Source organism: Lissotriton vulgaris, chromosome 4_1 (genome assembly GCF_964263255.1).
Source record: "Lissotriton vulgaris chromosome 4_1, aLisVul1.2, whole genome shotgun sequence".
Lineage (NCBI taxonomy): Eukaryota > Metazoa > Chordata > Amphibia > Caudata > Salamandridae > Lissotriton > Lissotriton vulgaris.
Window position 1 is genome coordinate 1,867,675,758 of NC_141691.1, and position 25,336 is coordinate 1,867,701,093.

At 43.1% G+C, this 25,336-nt stretch overlaps 1 protein-coding gene across 1 annotated transcript in view; it reads left to right on the forward strand.

Moving 5' to 3' along the window:
- Positions 1-25,336, forward strand: part of FAM91A1 (family with sequence similarity 91 member A1) — a 261,796-nt gene that overhangs the window by 91,616 nt on the left and 144,844 nt on the right. Inside the window, exons 10-14 of the mRNA XM_086966190.1 lie at positions 3,092-3,130; positions 3,343-3,455; positions 4,657-4,769; positions 14,207-14,319; positions 18,920-19,006. Of these exons, the coding sequence (XP_086822316.1) occupies positions 3,092-3,130; positions 3,343-3,455; positions 4,657-4,769; positions 14,207-14,319; positions 18,920-19,006 (465 nt within the window). The remainder of the gene's footprint in view (positions 1-3,091; positions 3,131-3,342; positions 3,456-4,656; positions 4,770-14,206; positions 14,320-18,919; positions 19,007-25,336) is intronic.

The window sequence follows — 25,336 nt, forward strand, 5'->3', positions numbered from 1 at the left end:
TGGTGTTTTCCGATGCACCGACTGGCTCCGTGAGCCCATCAGAAGCACCGCGATTGGTTCCTCCACCCGATTTCTCCACCCGTGGCATCATAATGTGGAAGGTGGCCCGCGAACATAGATGTCAGTGCCACCGTCAGCACGTCGGTGTCGGACACACCGACATTGTAACGAGGCCCTATGCGCTGACCCCAAGAAAGCAACATAAAAGTCTTGATTCCATCTCTTTAGAATTCTAGCATCTTTCTATCATTCATTTATGTCTGACGGCCCCCCTCTAAACCTGATGCCAAGTCACTGCTGCATTTCAGTGCAGTTAGTGCTTCATTTGAGCCAGTTATTGCCAGTGAGGACCAGCAGCACTTATTTTATGAGACTAGCACTTATTTCCCTGCATCAGATATTGACTGTGAGCAAGAGGGAGGGAAAGCATACCGATATTTCAGTGATGTGTCAATGTATGACTTCGAGAAAGTACTTTTATTGGTGCCTCCCTCTGAATGACTTGGACTATTACTTAACATCTTATTTAATGCAGTGGTCATCAATAAGAATAGGTGGTTACTTTGTTCTGTCTTTTTTTAGTTGTACATTTTTAATATTTTTACATTTGGTGTGAAGTCAGAAATGTTTTGATTACATTATTGATGATGTCCATTACAGTTTTCATATGTGCAATGTTAATACTTATCTAATGCTGGTCTGTAATGACGGCTTTGTTCAATTTGATTTTGGAAAGGATGCTTGGCTTCTCGAATTACCTATTTAAATGTATCTTTATCTTAGTCATTATGGAAAATTGTTGTTCAGTTGTCGTAGGATATCTATTCAAGAGGGGTTAATGCTGAGAGAAGATATGTAGTCCTCTGTGCACAATACATTTCTTTTTATATTCTCTAAAATTAGAGATGTATCGAATACCTTTAAGTTGATAAAATGCAGCATTCTGAAACTCCAATGCTGCCACTCACATCAAGTGGATGGCAAGGTCTTCCAGCTGTCTCAGACACAGGCTCTTAACCTAGGCCTTCATTAAGAGGTACTCGATCCTGAATTTTCCTTGCAAACATTCCAAAAGCTGGCCCCCTCTGTTTACTGGGCAGCCTTATGTGAACAAGCAGATGTTTGTGACCTTACACAACGATCTTACAAATGTAGGACTACCAGGCCCATATCTGCAGCAAGTGAAAGAACCTGGAGACTCAAAACCCACTTAAGATTCAGTGATCAAGTCAGTCTTATGTCATGTGCCATTACTACTGGAGTAATATTTTTACTCTGGCAACAAACCCCATCATCTGATTTGGTCTACAACCACATACACTAGAAATGATTGACCTTGAAAGCTCCATACCAGCTAACTGTCCATCATGGAAAGAACAAATTGTTCCCTTACTGTACTATATGTATTGTGAGACTACCACCAAGGGTAGGAATTATGTTCATGTCTGAAACAAAAAAACGGCAAATGCTCCTTTCCCCTGGTTTTATTTGAGATCTCTCAAAATGGAAAAAATATCCCTACATAAATAAAGAAATGATGATATTAATTACTCCGTGACAAATTACTAACACCTTGAAGAAAATTAAGAAGTACAATAAAATTATATACTACAATCCAAAGCTCTATAACTCAAAATTAGACATTTCCTTCAACATTGAAAAGTACACATTCGCTGCCCAGTGTCAAAAACGTATATATTTATTTCCTTGATTAATTTCATAAAATGAGAAATTGCCCTGAAAAGAAACCTGTTGCTGCCATCTTGAATAGGCAAAATAATCATTGGATTGAATGCAGAGCTTCATGGTTTAGAAATGTAAAAAGGTCACATACCTAGAACAAACTAATGATATGCTGGTCCCCTTTCCATCTCACTAGCTTTGACTCTTTCTGAACGGCTTGTTCTTAATAAAATAACTATTATTCTCTATCTGCAAGCTATTGTAATTAACCATCCTTTAAACACCTTCCTTGCTTACTGCTGTCTAAAACTTCTGAAACATTATACACCTCTGCTAAAAAGCAAAGGTAATAAAATACATTCACACTAAAAAATCCAGATTCAGATGTGATTGTGTTAATAAAATTTGCTTTTTCACAGGTCATTGCTCATACCTTAGGCATAATAGTCACTCGCAATACCTACCAACCTACATCATCCTGTTTAATCTCTCTGCAGAATTTACCATAGTGGACCATAAAATCCTAATGAATGCCATGTGGTCCTACATTAGCATCAGTCTTAAAGTTCGTAAACTGGTTTATGGTTCCTGCATCAGCTGACTCAACTGCTCAACAATATGAATGCAATGCCAGTATTATTCAGAATCCTGAGAACTTTGAGCTATCCTGCCATTATGGACATTTTCCTATCCCTGCCTTTCAGTCTCTACTGGAACCATTAGGTGCCACGGTTGGCATATGAGGTATCAAAGTAGATTAATATTTGAATGTCTCACAAACATCCTGAAAGGCAAATCAGCACTCATTGCAAGTAAAAGCTCCAAAAATCTGAGTATTTAATATTAGTAGCCTGCCCCTCCACAATCTCTTGAGATCACTGCTCTGTAGCATCTTCAAATTATTCAGAACAAGTATAGTAGCGTAGACTTGTTCCCCTAAGTAGAATTGACAGCAGAGTCGGTAGTATCTCACGATTCACCTGGATAGGCCCAGTGTAGATCAGTATGAGCTGAATCTTTATTTTGATTCCTTTTTGTGTTCATATCCATCTTAAGGAATGATTTGGTGTATACGAATTTTTCAAACTCAATGTAGGATGGCAGTGGATTATTATCGAATGCAAAGCTTGGTGCTGGCTTTCTAGTGTTAAAATGTTGTGATCCATGGTAAATTATGTTGCCGCTCTGTGATGTCATTCCTTCAGTTCTAATGATTGCGACTCCCTTGCATTCAAATCACCACTAATATGAAGTGATTTGAAAATGTTATTCATACTGTTTTATTATTTGGATTGATACCTGGAATTCACTGCAAGTGCTTCGGATTCTGTTTTTTCTGAGTAAACAATTCTTGATATATCACTAGACCTTTTCAATATGTTTATTAATAACGTTTTTTGACTTACAGCTTGCCAATGTGTTGGAGATAGATTTATCGTTAGTAAAGGTATGTATCCTGGTAAGAGTTTTGGGTCTCATTGCCTTTTGATGGTTTCCTCTGAGTTTGATTTGAGCATATATTGTTTTTGGGATGAGGGCTCTCAATGGGCAGGTACTGTAGAAATGTGGATAATTTGGGTTTTCTTTTTACCTTAAAAATATTTACCTAGCCAAGTCACCTTTCATTTGCATATATTTATAATAATCTTTTTTCCCCAGAATGCAGTTTCGATGTATTGTCGTCTGGGTTTTGCACACAAAAAAGGACAAGTTATCCTTCCTGATCAGCTCCATCCATCTTGGAGGAATGCTCCATCTCTTAACAAACTAAAGTAACTATACATGGAAATGTTTCATTTCTTTTACGAAGAAGGAACTTTAGAGCTGGACAAATACCTTTGCATTTACCATCTCTTCGAATATCCTGTTTGCGTCTCGTAAACAGATATTGAAAGAACCAAGTGAATGATTTGGCATACCCATTTGTGTAGCAAAGTATATTATCAAGTCAATTTTCTTCTAAAATTGCCGGTGTCTCTCACAGCTCAGAACAATATTTGGGATGTTAGTAATTTCCTTTCAATGTATATTATGTTCTTTGGCAAGTCTTTATTTTATTGTGTAATTAATAAGTTGGGCATTTTTTTTATACTGTAGTAGAGTACTTTTTCTTCAGAATACGGTCCTTCCTCCGCAATTTCTCTTTCATATTTAGGCATTGCACTGCATAAACCGTATTACTTTCAGGGTCGGTGGTGTCCAGAAAATCCAGCAGGTATCCATGATTGGGGGCTAGGCTCTTCTACAAATGCTGCATTTTAAGAGAAGGCTCAACAAGATGGCCCTTTTTGCATGACCTTGTGGATTTGTACCAAAGAAGTAACTGGCCTAAATATGTGGTATTCCAAGAATCTAAAAGGAAATGGGAACTAGTAACCTGGTCCTTGCCATAGCTTCCCACACAAGACGTAACATTTGCTGGTTCGAAAGGATTTTCTGAACTTTGGAATTTTTGTTGTTGTCATAGTATTAAGAACCTAGATTTTGTTGTCCTGTTGTTGGTGCCATATCCAACATTAGTTTATCTCTGGTGTATATTAGGTGCTTTAAAACTTCAGATAACATTGGGGCTTTCTTACTATACTGATCCATTATTTCTGGGTGTTCTTGAGGAGAGGTAGTCACAAATGCTCCCTTTGTGTTTCAGGGAATAAATGTATTCCATTGAAATGAGTACATGCTTACATGTTGAAAATACGACAAAGCATTCTTTGTTTTCCTTTTGTGCCCACGTAACCCTGTGAGGCTATTAATGTCATCACTCATTACTTAAATTATTTTTTTTGTTAATGCAAAAAAGACACAGTTCCTCAATATCCTGCAGATCTGTGGCTATGCTTTATCTTTGCACAGAACCTTTGCAATGTTAATGACTCCTTTGGTTTTTAGCCTAAGTATTGCATTATCATAGCTATGTATTTTGCAAATTTAGTAAGCAGATATTGCTGATTGGACTACGTTTGTTTCCATTAGGACTACAATGGATCCCCAAAAGATGCTTCTTTCTTGGGAGAGTGTGGAGAACAGTCCTGTTCTGGAGGTATCATCAGCTACAGATACTGATACGAACAGTCAGGAAGACCAAGGTTAACTTGAAATTATTATTATTTTTTACATTTTAATGCAAAGGGAGATCATCAGGGTAAACAAATATACAATATAAAAATAAAAAAGAGAAACAGAGGTAGCACCAGATCAAATAATTTCCATAAAACAAAATTGGTTCATTGAAAAGATATATAACAGGAAAATCATATTTAAATTATCAATCCTTAAGTACCGTATGCCAAAAATTTGAAATGGTCTTTGCCATAGCTTTTTCCTTTCACAAATCTCAACGAGCTACTAGGTTTAGGGGAGATCCAAGCCCTGGCGATGGTGAGCCTTGCAAAACCCAGTAAGCTGGCAAAAGGTGCACGACATGCCGGGCTAGGGGCAACCTTAAAACCCATCATTATCTCCTGTACGGTAAATCTTAGTTCTAGACCCAATCTGTCTCTACAAGTGGCGGACATGTTGCAAACATGTCCACTATGTCGACCACACTTGGCGCATTTTGTTTTGTCGTCGGGGGCTTGATCGCCTCTTTTTCCCCACCAGCTTGCTATCTTCTTAGAGGTGTAATATAGCATACACACTGTCCTAAAATGTTGGAGCTTTAAATTAACTGACACTACAGCTTCTTTTATTGTTGTGAATGTGTTGTTAATTAGTACGGCAGGGATATCTGTTCCAAGGGTGAGCTGGAGACAAGGGTCTGTTCTTAGCTGTGAAAAATATTGGTAAGCAATCCGTATTGTGTTTACTGGGTGTTTCGAGAATATTTATTTATTTATTTATAACATTTATAGAGCGCACTGTTACCAAACGGTGTCCTGGTGCTAAATGAAAGCTCCCCTAGCCTGGCCTGAACTTAATGAACGAAAAGCCATGTTTTCACATTTTTGCGGATGGTTATTAAATTTGTGATCTGTATAAGAGCCAAAGGGAGAGCATTCCAAGCCCTCGCTGCCCCAAGATAAAGCTTCTGCCACCCCAACGTGCTTTCATTATCCGAGGGATCGCGATCAGCCCCAGATTGGCTGACGTAAGATGTCTACCCGGCCGGTACCATTGAAAGTACTGTGCTAGAAATGACGGGCCAAGCCCCCGAAGGGCCTTGAAGACTGTACACAAGGCTTTAAAGGAGATCCGTTTCCGCACTGGGAGCCAGTGCAGCTTCACCAATTCCTGGGAGACGGAGGCAAACTTTGGTACGCCTGTGATAAGACGAGCTGCTGCGTTTTGCAAGGCATGTAGTTTGTTAAGGAGCCGCTGTTGGGCATTGAGAAATAGGCTGTTGCAGTAATCAAGGCGAGATAAGACCAAGGCAGTCACCACTGTTTTTCTACACTAAATAAATGTCAGTATGGCATATGCAGAAATGGATACGAGCCTTTGTGATCTCAAGAATAAGACTCTAATCTGCAAATACTTGTAATAAGATTGTTGAGGAAGAGAAAATGTGTTCTGGAGACTTTGCAAGGTCTTCAAACCATTAATGTCGTATAAGTGACTAAGTCTCTCCACCTCGTATGTAGCCCAGCTATTTGCCACCCTATCCTTGAAGAGTGAGTTATCCCAAAGAGGGAACTTATCGTGAAAAGTTGGAAGCGAATAGCCAGAGAGAATATCCCGCCAAACAGTAACAGTGTCTCTAATGGTCTTGAAGCTGACTCGCTTGTAACAGTTCGGATCTAGAGTACGATATAGAAATCTACTACTGTCTTGGCCCAGTAAAAGCTGATGGCAAAAATCTTGGTCTTTAGTTGAAAGGAGGCTGTGGAGACAGCCTGAGGAGGAGGCCCAGAAGTAGAGCTTAAAATCAGGCAGCTGAAGACCCCCTTGTATATAAGATATTTTATAAATGTAATCACTTGGCGAGATTATGTATAGCCCCAAGTTTAAAAAAAAGGTTACGAACTCTAAAAGGAATAGCACGGAATAGATATAAGAATTTAGGTAGAATTGACATCTTTATTATGTTACATCTGCCGATAGTACTGCTGGGGAGATTATGCGATTTTTTTCAGCCTTTTAGTGACTTAATGTAAGAGAGATTCATAATTCAGAATAGGTATTTTTCGTAGTTCCGAAGTGATTCGTACGCCACATTAAGTTGCCACATGACAAACCCCTGCTCTAGGGCTAGCAGGTTTAAGGTTCAATCAATCAGAGTACTTGTAAAGCGCGTTACTTACCCGTGAGGGTCTCAAGGCGCTATGGCTAGGGGGGTGCTGCTACTACTCGTAGAGCCAGGTCTTGAGGAGTCTTCTGAAGGCGAGTAGGTCTTGGGTCTGCCGTATGGGGGTAGGGAGGGTGTTCCAGGTCTTGGCGGCAAGGTAGGAGAAGGATCTGCCGCCGGAGGTTGTTCGTTGGATGCGAGGGACAGCGGCGAGGGCGAGGCTGGCGGAGCGGAGCTGGCGTGTGGGTGTGTAGAAGCTGAGTCTGCTGTTCAGGTAGGCTGGTCCTGCGTTGTGGAGTGCTTTGTGTGCGTGGGTGAGGAGCTTGATGGTGATCCTCTTGTCGACGGGGAGCCAGTGTAGGTCTCTCAGGTGGGGGGTGATGTGGCTGCGGCGGGGGACGTTGACGATCAGTCGGGCGGAGGCGTTTTGGATGCGTTATAGTCGTTGTAGGTGTTTGGCTGGGACTCCTGCGTAGAGTGCGTTGCCGTAGGCCTGTGTCACCTTTCTTCTTGTTTCGTCGGGATCCACTTGTAGATCCTGCGGAGCATGCGGAGGGTGTTGTAGCAGGAGGAGGAGACGGCGCTGACCTGCTTAGACATGGAGGGGTCGAGGAGGAATCCTAGGTTGCATGCATGGTCAGTGGGTATTGGTGCTGTTCCCAGTGTGGTCGGCCACCAGGAGTCATCCCAGGCTGAGGGCGTGGGTCCGAGGATGAGGACCTCAGTCTTGTCTGAGTTCAGCTTCAGACGGCTTCTCCTCATCCAGTCGGCGACTGCCTTCATTCCCTCGTGGAGGTTGGTTTAGGCGGTGTGTGGGTCCTTGGTGAGAGAGAGGATGAGCTGGGTGTCGTCGTCGTTGGAGATGATGTTGAGGTTGTGATGGCGGGCCACTTGTGCGAGGGGGGGGGCCATGTAGACGTTGAACAGCGTCGGGCTGAGAGATGAGCCCTGGGGGGACGCCGCAGATGATGTCGGTGGCTTCGGATCGGAAGGGTGTGATGCGGACGCTCTGGGTTCTGCCGGAGAGGAAGGACATGGTCCAGTCAAGGGCCTTCTCTTGAATTCCGGCTTCTAGGAGGCGTGTCTTTAGAGTGCGATGGCAGATCGTGTTGAAGGCGGCTGACAGGTCCAGGATGATGAGGGCTGATGTTTCGCCGTTGTCTAGTTGGCGCCTGATGTCGTCTGTGGCAGCGATGAGGGCTGTCTCCGTGCTGTGGTTTCGTCTGAATCCGGACTGGGACGGGTCCAAGATGTTGTTGTCTTCCAGGTGGCGGGCTAATTGCATGTTGACGATTTTCTCGATGACCTTTGCCGGGAATGGGAGCAGGGAGATGGGCCGGAAGTTCTTGAGGTCCTTGGGGTCCGCCTTGGGTTTCTTGAGGAGGGCTTTGATTTCGGGTTGCTTCCAGCTTTCCGGGAATGTCGCTGTTTCAAAGGAGATGTTGATGACCTTCCGTAGTTTGGGTGCGATGGCTGCGTCTGCTTTGTTGAATACGTGGTGTGGGCACGGGTCTGACGGAGATCCTGAGTGGAGGAGTTCATGACCTTGCGTGTCTCGTCATCTGTGACGTTGGACCAGGAGATCAGGCGGTTGGTGCTGGTAGTGTTTACAGGGGAGGTGGAGTCTGGCGTAGTCGGGGTGGTCTGGTGTTGAAGCTGTCGGGATGTCAGCGATCTTGCGGTGAAAGAAGATGACTAATGAGCCGCACAGTTCTTGTGAGGACGGGATGTCGTTTGTGTTGGCGCTGGGGTTGGAGAGTTCCTTTACGATGCTGAAGAGCTCCTTGCTGTCGTGTGCATTGTTATCAAAGCGGTCTTTGAAGGAGGATCTCTTGGCTAATCTGATGAGGTGGTGATGTCTGCGGGTGGCGTCCTTGTGTGCTGCGTGGTTGTCCGGTGTGCGTTCGTGGAGCCATATCTTCTCCAGTTTCCGGCATGCGCATTTGGAGGTCTGGAGCTCGTTGGTGAACCAGGTGGCTCTCTTGCTGGCGTGGCTGTTGGAAGGATTCTTGAGCGGGGCGAGGGTGTTGGCTCAGTCATCGATCCACTGTCGGAGGTTGTAGGCTGCGGCGTCTGGGTTGGTGGGGTCGGCGGGTGGGTTCTAGACGAGGGTGGTGATCAGCTGGTCTTCAGTGACTTTGCTCCAGCAGCGGCGAGGCAGCTGTTTGGTGCAGTGGTGCGTGGCTGGTTTCTTGAAGGTGAAATGGATGCAGCGGTGGTCGGTCCAGTGGAGTTCGGTGGTGTGGTCGAAGGCGACGTGGGTGCCTGTGGAGAAGACTGGGTCCAGCGTGTGGCCGGCGGCGTGGGTGGGTGCGGTGACGAGTTGTCTGAGGCCAAGGTTGTCGATCAGGGTGGTGGAGTTGGTGGCGTTGTTGTTCTCGAGGTGAAAGTTCAGGTCCCCGAGGAGGATGTAGTCCATGGAGGCGAGTGCGTGGGTGCTGGTGAGGTCGGCGATGGAGTTGCTGAACCCAGGGTCCGGGGGGGTCTGTATATAAGTGTTCCTCTGAGGGTGGTGTTGGGGTCGGTGTGGATCCGGAAGTGGAGGTGTTCGGCGGTGTTCAGGGTGTCGTCTGCGTGGGTGGCGACCTTGAGGGTGGACTTGTGGACGATGGCTATTCCTCCTCCGATTCAGTTGGCGCGATCCCTGCGCGCGATCTTGTAGCCGTCCGGGATGGCTATGGCGGGCGCCGAGGAGTCGTTCCACCAGGTCTCAGTCAGGAAGGCCACGTCTGGGGCGGAGGTGTTGAGCAGATCCCAGAGCTTGACGGTGTGTTTGCGTGCGGAGCGGGTGTTGATGAGTATGCAGCGGAGGTGGTTGGGTCCAGTCCTTGGAGGTTGGTGGCTCTGTCGCAGGAGAAACTGCAGGTGCGGCAGGAGAAGGGTCCGTGGGTCCGTAATCACTTGTGTCTTACTAGTCTTTAGTTTGTTAACTTGACATTAAAGGTTATTGTTCTTAAATGTAAAATGCTTGAACTACTCTGTACTCATGTTGGGCTTAGTTGCCACCAATTTGTACTTATTGACCTACTGTTTTATCTGTTTAACCATGCTCCCACATGTACTTCTCTTTGTAAAGCGCTCTGATATCTGCAAGGATCTTGTCCGCGCTATATAAAACTTTCAAAATAAAATAAATAAATAAGTGATGTAATGTGGCCTTCATGTCTTAGGTCTTGCCTGTCTTCAGAGAGACATAGGGCAGATGTTTTGTAGTGTCACAGTATATCTTATCAGCAGTCCCAATTAGCTGAGCTAACTATAACACGTGCCCCTGCAATGCACAGCTTATGACCTCACATATTACATCACTCATAACATGGTGAGTGACATCACTGATGACATCATCCAGTGACAGTGATTGTTCAGTATATACCTAGGAGTATTGATGAATCAGTGGGTGTATGAGTGCCTGTATGTATGATTGAGTTTGTGACTGACTATATAAGTGAGGGATTAGGTGTCTCAGTGAATGTGTGGTTGAGTTACTAGGTTGTGTATGTGTCAGTCTGTCAGTTGGTGTCCAAGTGACTATATTGGTGGAGTAGTCTGTATGTGAGGGGCTGTATGGGTGATTGATTGGTTCTGAGTACCTGTATGGTTGTATGACTGTCTGTGTGAAGGTGTGTGACAGCCTGCATGGATGAGTGAGTGGGTGAGTCAGTGGCTATATGGGTTATTTAGTTCCTCTGTAAGGAGCTGCTTGGGTGACTAGGTGTGTGTATGGCTTTGTCGGTGAGTGAATTGATGTGTCGGTGGTATATGGGTTAGTAACTGCATATGTGAAAGGCAGTACAGGTTGGTGTTGATGTATATGAGTGACTGTATGTGTGAGTGATTGTGAGAGTGACTGTATGGGTGAGTGTGAGCTTGTGTCAGTAACGTATATAGGTGAGTAGGTATGTGTTAGTATCTGTATGAATAAGTGTGTTTGTAACTGTAGAGGTAAGTGGCTGCGTGAGTCGCCCTATGGGTGAGTGAGTAGCTCTCTGGGTGACTGACAGTGTGTGAGTTGATATATCAGTGGTTGTATTAGTGAGTGAGTTGGTGTATGAGTGGCTGTGTGGGTGACTGAGTGGATGTCTGTGTAGACCTATGAATCATTGAGTGGGTGTGTAAGTACTGGTATGGGAGTGTGTAGTAACCAAGCACTTAAGGAAATATTAATATGCTTTATTAATGGCTACATGGTCAGTGGAGTCGGACAGCACCAGCTCTATCAACAGCTCCAACCAACACAGTGGCAATTCAACAAGTTGCTAAAAAACCATAACATTCTAGAATGAAAAAGGACTAATGAATTAAAGAGATATATAGCACAGTGAAATGTACTGGATGCTACAGTGTGTTAATAGAATGGTAGTGTGGAACTTGGAGTGGGTGTATGAAAGGTTTTATTAGGGTTTGAGTGGGTGCGCCAGATTCTGTGGATGATTTCATCAGTGATGTCATTTGAGATGTCATCAGTGATGTCACTGACCATGTCATGAGTGATGTAATAATAGTGGTCATAAGCAGCGCATTGCGAGGGCCGAAGTTATTGCAGCTCATTGCCGGGGCCTGAGTTATTGCTTTTTACACACAGGGAGCTGCTGCTGACATGTGTGTAAAAATCAAAGTGCTCCGCTTAAAGCAAGCGAGAGCAAAATGCTCTTGCTTGCTCAAAGCGGAGCACACTGTTTGCTATGGCATGGCAGGAGTGGTGCTCCTGCCATGCCATTACAAACTGCAATATCCAGGGGGTGGACACCCCGGGACATTGCTGGAGTCGGCGGTCACCATGGCCATCTAGAGCTCCTGGATGGGGCAACGGACCCCTCTCCTTTGATCACATTTGCCCCAGAGAGGTGGTGGTCCTCTGGGCCACAACAATAATAATAATAAAAACATTTGTAGAACGCATGCATACACTATAGTCCGTGTGTCCCCGCGCTGTGGGCACAGTCCAAAAGAGAAAGCAGATAATTCAAGCAATCAAACAGACCCCCTTAGTGATTGCATTTGTGCCCCAAAGAGGTGGTGATCCCCGGGGCTGCGGGGAAGGTCCTATGGCCTCCCCCGCATTACTTAATATCAAAAAATAGTGTACCCGGGGAGGTGGCGTTCCCCGGGGAAGGTGGGTCAGCGAGGCCACCCATACAATTATAATTAGCCATGGGGAGGTAGTATTACCTGGGGCAGGGGCGTCTGAGGCCCCCCATATTGTTTTAATGAGCCCCTGGGGTTGGCCGTCCTCGGGACATAACGGGGGTCTGGGAGAATTCCGCCTCCCCCCCCCCCCTCCCCCTAATTTGAAATAGCCCCGGGGAGGTGGATGTCTGCAGGCGGCTCTGGAGTGCCAACCTGTATTCATAATCAAAAGAGCCCCCGGGAGATGGAGGTAGCCCTAGGAGGTGTCCCCATGTGCCCCCCTCCTGTAATTAGTATATGCCCCCGGGTCCTGAAACTTTCAGCAGATTTGCAGCAAAATTCCCGCCCAAAAAATGCTTTTTATCTCGGCGGGGTCCCTGTGGGACCCCCATCATATCTGGGAGGTGATTATAGTCCTACCCTCCCCCTTTTATTTTTTGAAAACTTTTTTCTATGACTCTGTTTCATGCCGAGTCCCAAGATGGCTGCCAACACTTCCTGGTTGAAGTGTGGGCATCCAATCAAATTTTAGTAGGATTCGCGAGTCCACTGCAAGGACTTGCGTCTCCAGGTATTTATATTCTTTAAAACTACTGAACAGATTTACACCAAATCCCAAAAAAACACGCTTTCCGGACCGCACCAGATCTCTGCACCAACATCGAGCTTCCTGCCAAATTTCCTGTAATTCCATTCAGCAGTTCTGGCTTTAGTCGTGTTCAAAAAATGAAAAATCTCCATAGACGTAACATTAGGAAAATGCGTTTTGGGAACCCCCCAATTTTCTCAGCCTCCACTTCACGGACCTCCCCGAAACTTTCAGCACAGCAGCTGAACCATAAAGGGGAAGTTTTGTGAAACATTTGTGGAGATTCGGCAAATGGCCTCAAGGTTATTGACAAAACAAAAAACGCGTTTCCTATGGAAACTTTGGTCCTAACTAGAACTACCTACGGCGTTACAATGTAGCAGTAACTCATTATCAGTAGATCATTATCATGGAGGGGATACTATTGTAGTTGAACATTAACAACCTATATATGGTCACTCAATTAGCACATCACTTCCTTTGCTCCACAAGTTACAGCAACATCTTCGAGCTATACCCATGTCATTTATGGCAGGGGAGTTTAGCATTCTACTTTTTCCACTCAGTCATTATATTTGTAGTCCAACTAATAGTCTATTGACTGGCTTTTGTGTTGTTTCACGCTTAGATGTAGGTTGTTGAAACCCTGTTGACCTGAGTTTTTGAGCTTTGTTAGCCAAGATTCTTGCTGCAAAGTAGTTGGTCTGCGTTAATCCCATGTTATTTGTATTGTGCATTTAAATATTATTTAATTTTCTAAGAAGTCACAAACACCCTGCGTGGGTTTTGTGGACCCCCAATAGTCCCCGGGCCACAGGTTAAGAACTGGTGTCTTAGTGTATTTGGCACCACAGGTTTAGACCTGCTTTCCTAGTGTATGTACGTTGGGCTCCCATGTGCCATAAAGATCAAAGAATCAATGTACTTATCTCATCACCTTCAATCCCAGAAGAGATTGTCTCTTTTTGCTCTATATAACTGATTGCTTCATCCATGTTGGCCAGCTCTTAAAAATATATATATTTTTTTTCTCATCACAACTGTATTTAGTTTTGCACATGAACTCAACATGTATAAAAGGAGGAAATCATATGTGTGAAGAGAGATTAAAATGGCAATTATACATCCTTGATAATACATTTGATTAATATCATGTACATAACTAGTTTGCTCTTAAGTACAGCATATCATGCCACTTGAGTTTCCAAGTACCTGCGGGTTGCGCTTTGTAGTGCAAAATATGTTAGCTGTAATCAGCAGGCCAACCCAGTTTTAATATTTAGTACCCAAGACTAGCTATAAAGCAATATTCACATTTCCAATATCTTTCTGACTGTAAAAGATAGAAGACAGAACAATACTTGAAAAAAGTGCCAATCCCAATGTGTAGCTTCTTGTCATTGAAATGGCAAATAAATACTGATTCATATTACGAACTGATTTTGACAACAACCTCTGCTTTTGTTAGAATGTGTACAAATAATTTATTGTCTTTATATCATTTTTTCTATACTGAAAATTGAATGAAGAATATTGAAAAAAAGAAAACATGTCTCATTAAGAAATATGCTTTGCTCTAACAGCAGACACTGCCAGTGTGAGCAGCCTTAATCTTTCAAGTGGGCATACAAAGCGGATCGCATTTCTGTTTGATTCAACACTCACTGCCTTCCTAATGATGGGGAACCTTTCACCCGTGAGTATTTGTGTTACACGTTGTATAGCCATTAGAAAATTAAACACACCAAATTCCTTTACTGTCTTATTCAAAAGAGATATGCAGTGTTCTGTTCCTATGGTTTTCTTTGAGGATTTCCACCAGATCATTAATTCTCCTGCACAGATACCTTGGAATGCCATCTCCATTAGTTGCAATCTAGTCTACTCTTCTGTGAGATTTATTTGCATCGCTGACATCTGGCTACTATTACAAGTTGCTTTTCTCAATTCTGTAAATGTTTGCTATGATTTCATTACCAGTAGACGAAGGCCTAGTATCTTTCCGACTTAGTTCTCATTAATGTATTTTTTATTTATTCTCTGCGTCCACACCCAAACCAATCTAAGCTTGTTAAAGCATCACACAACTTTTAAGGACCTTTTTCCAGATCCTGTGGTGGCACTAACAACTAGGTAATAGTCCTGGTGGTTACTGTAATCTAGTCCCAGCATTCCTTGGGCTAAGGGTCCTATTGCACTACAGACATTAAGAGTCGAGTATTCAAACCCTTGATTTTAAAGGAGTAAAATGATTTAGGTACACTATGACACAGTAATGACAAATAGTGAAGATAAATGTATATTCTATTTTAAATTTATTTAAACAGGAATCAACTATTATTTACAACTGGAGAACTGCAGACTGTTAAAAATGATTAGGAAAATAAATATTAAGGTTCTACCTCCTTCGGAATTTTAGATTTGACCCCACATATTTTCTTGCCCATAGAGGTTAGTAAATGTTAAATTAATTGTTACTTTATACATACATTTTTGTGTTGGGCTAAGACACTTTGACACTACCTGTTAGAAATAGATGTCTCTAGTTGGCAGTGGTTGATACCCTGTGCAAGTAGGTGCCCTTCCTTCGAGACAGGGTAAGGGAGTTACACACCCAAATAACCCCTGCTCACCCCCTTGTTAGCTTGGCACAAGCAGTCAGGCTTATCTCAGAGTCAATGTGTAATTTATTTGTACGTAACACACACACAGTAACACAGTGAAAACGCTACAAATAGACACCACACCAGTTTAGAAAAACCAACTATCTTTATTTAAGCCAACACGACAAATATCCAACATGCACCACTCAAAATATCACTTTTAAAAGATTTAAGCAATTCTGTCCATAGAACTGGATACGTTGATTTTAGCACAAAGTACCTTTGATGCGTTAAAATCCCAGTCGAAAAACAGCTGCAAAGGAGAAAAGCATCAGAAAATACTACGATGCTTCGGTTCTTGAGTCTCAGGGCAATGGAGGTGTCAGTCCTGCTTCACGCAGGAGAAGTGTGTGTCGATTCCCTACTGCAAGGAGAAGCGATGCGTTGATTTCCAGAGACAACTCTTTTCGGCAGGGTGATACGTTGGAAACTTGACGTGCTGGGGTAGTGCGTTGGTGGCGAAACAGGTGCTGCGTTGAATCTTTCGTCCGCAGACCAGTGATGCATCACTTCTTTTAGCTGCACAGCAGGGACTGCATCGGTGTGGAGGTCTCTGACGTCAGATTCACTGTGCTCTGGACCCGGGCTGCGGTGGTTCTTCGGGCCGCAAAAAGGCGCTGCACTGATTTTTCAACCGCACGGCAAGCTTGCGCTAGGAAAAGCAGCGCTGGAAAGGCTATGCGTGTATGTTCAAGTCTTGAAGCAGCAGAACCACCTCGAAGGGCTGTAAACTGGAATATGCACCACTTATCAAGTCAGAACTCCCAGAAGTGGAGTTCAGGGGGGCTGCAGATGGAGTCTTTGATAGCCCTGAGACTTCCAATAGGAGGCAAGCACACGAGCATTGGAAAACCTTGGAAAAGCGGCATACAAGAAAACAAAGTCCAGTAATTTTCACTGCCCACAGACGGAAGGCAGCAACTGCTGGCCGACCTAGCAAAGGAACACACAGCACAGGGGCAGTACTTCTGATAGCTCTTCAACTATTCTTCTTGGCAGAGACCTCAGACCGGAGGTGTTCTAAAAATGTGTGGGTTACAGGGCCAGTACTTCTACCCATTTTGGCCTTTGAATTAGGCTTATTTCAAAGGAAAGTCTTTATTGTCCAAAAGAACCTGCCTTGGCTCCAGACACACTACAGGGGCTGGAGGCAGTATTGTGAGAGGGGAGGCACAGCCGTATTCAGGTGTCAGTGATAACAACTCCCACCGTCATGATATGCAGGGCTTACCTCAGCTCCCTTTGTGTGACAGTCTAGAGTGAATGCAAAAGAGTCCAACTGTCAGTCTAAATCATAGGTGGATTCCACTAGCAGACAGAAGCACAGAATGGTAAAGAAAGAAAATGCCCACTTTCTAAAATTGTCCTTTTCAAACACACAATTTAAAATCCAACTTCACTAAAAGAAGTATTTTTAAGTTAAAGGATCCCAAACTGCAAATCTCTCTCTCTCTCTCTCTCTCTCTCTCTCTATCTTCCCACTTGAAAGTTACACTTATAAGATGTTACACAGCAGCTCCAATGCTAACCTATGTGAGATATAGTCCTTGCATTAGTGAAAAACAAAATTAGCGGTCTTTCATTATCAGGACATGAAAAAAACATACCCAACCTTTCACATATACTGCACCCTGCCCATGGGGCTACCTTGGGCCAACCTAAGGGTTGTCTTACATGTAGAAAAAGGGATGTTTGGGACTGGCAAGTGGGTGCCCTTGCCAGGTCGAAATGACAAATTTAAACAGCACTTGCAGACACTCCAGTGGCAGGCCTGAGACATGTTTGCAGGGCTACTCATCGGGGTGGACAATCAGTGCTGCTGGCCCACTAGTAGCATTTGATTTACAGGCCCTGGGCACCCACAGTGCACTTTACTAGGGACTTACCAGTAAATCAGATTTGCCAATCATGGATAAACCAATCACCATTACAATTTACACAGAGAGCATTTGCACGCTAGCACTGATTAGCAGTGGTAAAGTGCCCAGAGTCTTAAAGCCAACAAACCGTTCAGAAAAATTCAGAATAAGAAGCCAAAACATTTGAGTATAAGTCTGCAAAAAGGGCCACGCCCAACACTGCCTATTAGTTCAAAACCCTGGCTATGCTTTCAAGATCTTTAGTATTTTGGTTGTTTTGCCATATGATCTCAGTTTATTTACAACAGTACAGGGCTGGCCAAGGTGACGCATGAGTGTTTGCACAAAGGCGCATTGATTATCCAAAAAAGCAAACTGAAAGATGGATCGCAGTCAAAGTAAACAAATAGTGGGCTGCTGTAGCTCAGTGTCACTGTTAAATGTTTGCTGAAACATTACTGTGTAACATACAGGTCACAAGTTCCAATACCAATTATATAGGTTTGATGGGCTAAAACACCTACTGCTTTAGTGTGTGTTATTGGTATTTTATATATAACAAACCTAAGCCAAAGTGCAGTGGAGAGCTCTACGAAGAACATGGTTATGTCAGAAGCATCTCAAACGATAGGTGCTGGCATCTATTTGAAACCAGATTACAGAAACAGAATGTAACAAGTAGCTGCCAATAGCAAACTATTACTGCTAAATTACTAGACAGCACACTGTGTAGTGAATGTTTACAATACATTTTTTTAATTACATTACACATATTTACAATTTAGAATAAATTAAGATGCAGCAATTTACCTACAGTCGCTTAGTATTCAGTAATGTGGCACAACTTGCATTAGAACGCAGGTCCCTTGGTTTTAAGGTCAAATGAGTACATTTCCGTTTGACTATAATAAAATCTGTTTTACGAATTGGAACACAGGACACAGGAGCCTCTGTGCTATTAACCTCTTTTCCTGTTCCACTGCTCCACTCTCTGCCTGTAGATAACGGAGCCTTTCAGCCAATGGATTGTTTGCAAAGGAAAAAGAAAGACGTCAAATATGTACACACACAAGTCAAATATCTGAAAGTCCGAGTTGTTTTCTAAAGAGGGGCAGGTGAGAGGTATTCACAGATACATTGAACATTCTAAGGGTGTTCCTACTTAAACTCTTTAAATGCAAGCATGCCATGGGTCGACTTTGCGTACTTTGTTTCTGGTGTTCCCTTCCAAGTCTCACTCTAAAACAGCATACTAGGGAAGGAAAATCATTTTATTGATCCTGCCTCCTTCCTCCTCACAAAAGCAAATATATGTTGGCATTGTATGTCTTTGATGCTCCAAAGACCTGAACATAAAATAAGCAAGTGAAAAATTATTTACTGAGTGTTGAAAAGGCGGGTAGCATAGTTTAAAATTGGACCAGTTTCTGCAGTATGCTTGTTAACGATGCACATGTTTTTGTCTGCCCCCTGGTATTTAGAAAGTGGAGGATAGGTCAGCCTGACTGAAAGGTTCTAGGGCGTGCACATGGGCCTATGGTTTGAGCTCTGTTGATCATTGGGGGAAACCCAACAGGCACTGCCGTACTCTAATATTGAGGCCTTTGAACTGACATTTTTAGCCCTAACAGCGTGATGCCCAAACACCTCCCCTTAAGAGACACCCTGATTATAACCCTTCTTTAAAGTAATTTAGTTATTCATAAAAAATATACTGTGGTTATGCGGTTATAAAATGACAAAACAATTTACTGTAGAATGCCTTGTTTTCCAGAATTTGAAAAGTCATGCCGTAACCATGTTTGAAGTGGGCAAGCTTTCAGATGAGTCTCTTGACAGTTTTCTCGTGGAGCTTGAAAAGGTAAGGTGACCAATTCAGAAGAAGTTAGTAATGAATATAGTTTCTTGGAGTATTTGCTCATAAACTGCTCTAGCCTTCGCAGTTTGCTCTTCACTGTTATTGACTCAGCAAAATTCTATTTATCCTAGTTTTGTAATAATTTTGTACATTTTAACCCCACCTGAAGCTTTGTCCATTTCTCCCGCTGAATTTTGAGAAGAATGCTTCAGATTTTCTATAGCAGATTAATATGATCCTGCCAATATACTATCAGTGTCATTGAAATTTGAAACTTTTTTTACTTTGGGTAAACCTTTACACTTAAGGCAGATTCTGCTTTGCAAAAATGACACACAAATCTTTCTGTTGGCTCTCCGGTATCTTGATGATACAATTTCCGGAATATAAAAACATAGAGCTGATGTTCTCAGTTCTGTAGTTCTTGGTAAGTTTGTGACAGTTACACACTGACATATCCATTTAGCAAGTCACTAACATTATCAAGCTAGATCAAATAATGTGAGTCATTATGTCCCTGGCCCTTTACTTTGCAGTTCTTTGGGCCTTTGTCTGGCTGAAAATTTTTCTCTGTTCTTTTCTCCAGGCACCTCAGAAACGTTCTCCCCATATCACATAAAACAAATCTCAGCTGTTACTGCTAGCAAAATACACACATTTAAACCCTTTCACTGCTAGGACATCCCCCAACCCCAACTGTGCAAAGCCTTTTCTTGGCTATTTAGGGTAGTTTGTGCTTGGTCCTTCATAACTTTTTGCCACAAAAGCTATCCATGCCAAATTGTTGTCATCTTTTTCCAACAATCCTGGGGATTCTAAAGGTACCCAGGGATTGTGGATTCTCCTGGAGGTGTCTGAGAAAATACCAAAGTATAGTTAAATTTTGAGTTTTTGTGGAACAATAGGAAAAAAGTGCTCTGGATAAAAGTGTTTTGTTCATAAAACGTGCATCAACAAATGGTTTGATGTGCTAAAGTCACCTTCTTCCCAGCTTTCAGGAGCATGCAAAACTGAATCAAAAAACAGATTTTTGACCACAGTTTTGGTATTTTTCAAAGAGGTAGCCCATTCTTCATATTTTTTGTGCTTTCAACCTACTTCCAGTTTATAGCGCAAACCAGTACAAAACCCATGCGTGATGGAGGAAAGCTATATATTTCGGAAAGGTTGACAAACTTCCGATTTCAGCAAGAAGTCATATGTCTGGATCCCTCAAGGTTTTCACAAAGAAAATTACTGTTGAAATAAGTTAATATTGAAAACGAGTAGGAAACACAGCCATTTGTGACCATGTTTTCATCTGTAATATGGCCAATTTACAAAAGCAATTTACCATTACTTTTGCATAGTCCCTTTTCATTGGGGGGATATATAGGGTTTGTAAGTTCTCCCAGAACCCAAGGTGCCCAGAGCCAACAACTCAGTTGCACTGTACAATGTTTTTCACTGTCTATTGAGTGTAGACCAATTCACATGGTGAAATATGTAGAGCAAAAAATAGGTTTCAAGGTAACCTAGGTGTTGCTGAAATGGGCACAAGATATGGAGTTTAAGAGCAGTGGGTATTGGTACATCTCTGAATGTGTAGGTACCGGTATGAGCATATGATTTAGAGAGTATTTTTCAAAATGTCTTACACAATGGCTTGCATTTGGAAGGGACAAATGCATTGTAATCCAATTGGTAATAATAAATATCGTGCTTTTAAATGCTCCCACATGTCTTCTGATAAAAATTGTACCTTTCTTGTCTTTGTAGACCTAGTGTCCGTGACAGCAAACTGCCCAAAATGCAACATGGATACATCACATTTTGTCGCTCAAAACAGACCAGTTTTTACAAAGTGGGTAGCTGTGGATTTTGGGCCCTATCTCAGCCAGCAACTAGGGAAACCTAGCAAACCTGTACAATCCAGGATGGGGTTTCTTGCTTGGCTCTTCCCAGGTTGTTTTCCCCAGAATCCGTTGCAGTCCTCAAACGTAGCCTAAAAAAACACATTTTCTTCACATTTCTGTGATGGAAAGTTCTGGAATCTGTGGGAAGCCATGAACTTCCCTCCACCCAGCATTCCCCAGAATCTGCTGATAAATATGGTACCTCACTTGTAAGGGTAGGCCTAGTGCCCGCAACAGGAAAGGTGCCAAAATACAATATGGAGACACAAAATGATCTGATTCGGTGATTGGCTTGCAGCTTTTTTTTTTTACTCTAGGCCAAATCGCACAAGTGGGAAGCATTTTTATTGGACAAGTGGGGAACTCTAGGTGGTAGGAATTTTGTGGACTCCTGCTGATTCCGGAACTTTACGTCACAGAAATACTAGGTAAATGTGCAATTTCAGTCAAAGTTTGAGGTTTGTAGGGCACTGTGGGTAAGAAAACATTGTGGGATCTGCACGAGGCATACCTCTCTGGACTCATTTGGTTGTCTGGTTTTCAGAAATGCCTGGGTTTGATAGGTCTCCCCAGGTGGCAGCTGACCCGAGCCCGAAACGTGCTGCCATTCAGAATAGAAGTAGGATGATATTGGGACTTATCCCAACTCTGCTACTCGTATGTATAAAAAAAGCATCCAGAATCTAAATTTCCCTTCTTGACAAAAAGATGGGAATTCTTTAGTCACCAGAGGGGCAAAAACACTGTTGGGGGTCATACTGAAGGTGAAAGCTAGGCCTGATGACTGGGTGGGCAGGCCACCCCAAACCTTGATGCAATAAAAGGTGTCTAGTGGGCTTTTCTTCACCTTCTACCAGGGCAGATTGGAGTTAAAAGACCACTTATCTGTCCCTGGGGGCGGGGGGAGAAAGACTGTTGCATGTCAATTGAGGGGGTGTGGTTAGGCCCAATGCTTAGGCGGGACGCCTCCACCCATTTCCCCCACAGAAGAATCTTCCCTGGCGTTTAGTGGCTTTCTGTCCCCAGAGAGGCAGATTGGTGATAACAACCTCCAGTATACCCCAGGAGGGTGGGGGGGGGGGGATGGGGCAGAAAGACATTTGGGCCTGGAGTAGGGGGGGGGAGTACTAGACCATCTCTTGGGGGGATGCCCCCCCTCCAAATATAGTCCCTGATGGTCTAGTGGACTTTCTGCCCCCCAGTGGCAGCAGATTGGAAGGAAACGCCTCCAGTCTACCCCGACAGGAGACAGGAAAAGTGGTGGGGGGTTGTATAGGTGGGTGGGGGCCCCCACCCATTTTGCATACGAAAAGCCCAGGTTTCTAGTGGGCTTTCACCTCTTCCCCTCCCCCGCAGATTGAAGGTTAGAACCACCATTCTGCACCAGTTGGAGGGAAGGGGGCAGGATGGCAGAAAGACTTTAGTGCTGCTGGGGGAGGGGGACACATTTGGGTAATGGCAGGGGGCTCCACACCTTAAAAATATTCCCTGGAGGTCTACCTGGTAGATCCCCTCGGGAGTGGTGCCATTGGAAAGGGGAGATGTTCCCCTTTCTAATGACACCTCCCCCATCCCAATTTGTGCTCTGGGGGGCTGAGATATGCGCCCGAGAAACTAATGCAGTGAAAATAAAATAAGACCCATTGTCTCATTTCACTTTCAATGTAATTACGTAAGTTCGCCATGTGTGCTGATCGTCAATACTCACAAAAAAATGCCTCTGGCTGCTGGGGTAACTCTTCCCTAGCTCCTGGGGCTAAAAATAAGGAAAAGGAAAAGGAATCCCCTCTGGTGCTCGCATCAGAGATTTGCTGCCGTGGCTTCGAGTACGGCCTGGAGCCTTCATTGGTACATGAGGAACAGTTCGGAGGATGGCACAGAGCCATCCTCTGCAACAAAGTAGTTAAGCTACCAGTGTTGTAGATAATAAATTGGTCTGAGGAACATATGTAATTAAAATATATGGTGTAATAGACATAACATAACAAAGCAGGTGTATTTGTTAATCGCACGATTACCCGAAGGTATCCTGGCGCTGAATAACAGATGTTTATTGTTACCCAACTCAATGGTACTCATTTTATCGACCTCAAATGGATGAAATGCTGAGTGGACCCGCCTGGATTTGAACCTGTGACCATGAGGTCGAACACAGGCCACTGCAGTGACTGCTTTAGCCCACTGAGCCACCAGACCCGGCTGGTTCGTTATGGTGAAAACCTAAATGGTAGCACCATAAATGTCCAGAAAAATGCAAACTGAAAGATGGACCACAGTAAAACTAAGTTTTTGTCCTGCTGATCTAGCTCAGTGGCACTGTTAAATGTTTTCTGTTCAAGGAAGTACCTGGGTTTGCAGTTCAGGCTGGACTGTTCCTATTGGAGTAGGGTCAAGACTGATTTGCATATAGCTGGATGCAAACTGAGGAGGCACAATGTGTAAAGCAACAATGGTTTGGAATTCGACCCAAGTGATTACTAGTGGCTGAGAATGATTCAAGCATTCCATCCATCACTGTTTTGTATACTTATTATGAGGAGTAAATAAATGCCCATACTATTCCTGGAAAATAAGCATACATTGTAGTTGCTACATTACAAGTTGGCAGATACCTATTTGAAATCAATGCAATATTTTAGATCATGCATGTGACATATAAACGCCCCAAAAACTGAAAGCAATCATATTGTGAAGGAGGTTTTTAATATCTCAATGAGTGGCAAGTGGGTTGAACCAGGTAATCTGATATTGTTCTAAAATTGAACAAAAGCAGAGACTGATTTTTTTAGCCAGTAGTTAGGCGAATAGTAATGGAAACACTCTTTGCAGGAATGACACTTATTGGAAGTCTTAAACATGAATTAAATGTTAAGAATTTTTCATGTTTGTTGTTAATACTACAACCCAACGGCAGGCCATATGTCTGAATCCCGGGTCCATTCTCAATGCATCTTTATGAACACTAATATATAATTTTTTAATTTTATTTATATTATAATGTCCATTTCCTGTAAGAGTTCAGTCAAAACTTTTTATTCGGGAATAAAGCCATAAAAAGACATTGCATCAATGAAATAATGATAAAACATACTATATAAAAGTAATAAAAAATACCAAATTTAGAATAAATACAATAATAAAATCGTAAAATGAAATGCACACAATATAGGCTTAATATGCTGCAAGATAAAATGCTTCACAATTCATCAAGGTGAATTTTTTTTATCACTTTGCCGGAGTCGAAGAGTTTGACATACATAGCAAGTTACAGCAAGACAACATTGTTCAGATTCTAAGCGTTGAAGATACTGCAAACACTCTTTATAAGATCTGGAGCCAAGGGTGTGTGAAAATGGTATTAAATACTGTTTTTTCAGGCATGCAAAAAACCACAAAATAAAATAAAATGTGCCAATGTTTACTTAGAGGTATTGTCGTAGGGGCAGAGGGGCAGGGATTGGAACCAGGTACTTCGCTGAGGGTAGGCTACTATAAAGTGCAAGGAGCTGAGTCTAAAGCGAGTTACATAAAATCTGTATTTGCTGTTTGAGACCTATGTTAAGTAATGTTCAATCCCTACCTCATGCTGACAAAAAGTGTTTCACTGTAAGTTTTGAACTATTATCAATTTCGTTTGGAAAGTGAAAAAGATTTGAAAGACCTATATCAAAAAAGTCCTTTATAACATGGGCGAGCCAGGGGATGGAAAAAGCTCGACCCTATCTTAGACAGTCTTCAGTAACTAAACCAGTGAATGTGGTGTGCTTTGATTGCCAAATCCTAAGCCAAATAAGTGGTGGTGCAACCTGAACTAAATCCTCTAAGAAAGGAAGTCCAACCTCCAGGTGGGCCATAAGGCTGGCCGTACCTTTGGGGATTGCTCGAAGCCTACAAAGGAATTCACGTTCAATTTTGTTTTAGAGACTGCCTGGAAGGATATACTATCACACCCTACCCCCATAACACTCCAATGAACATTTTTTATTTTTGTACAAGGTGGTCCGTTCCTTAATGGGTTTTTGGGCTAATTTGTTGGAAAACCTAAAAGATGGGATCAATGTCCCCAGCAAATTAGCAAGCTCTCTGAGTTCAGGGTCTTTCACAGCTCAGTTTTTCTTAAAGAATTAAACAGAGGTAAATGAAGCTCTAAATTTTTGTACTGGGGATACCACCAATATGTCAAAAAACACAAGAGGGAGGTAGAGCGAAGGGTTGGATTCTTGCTCCACAATAACACTTAAATAAACATAAAGAATCCAACTCAAAGGAAGGAAGGGGGTGGAGTGATCAGCAAATGTTGAAGCACTCAGTGTTCTGTAGAATACCCCTCACACACCAAAAGGCCCCTTGGTGTCATGCTTCATCATCGGGGTCCTCGCACCCCTCTATCGGGATGCGGCGTGCTACGACCTGCGACTACGCGGGAGCACTTATAGGA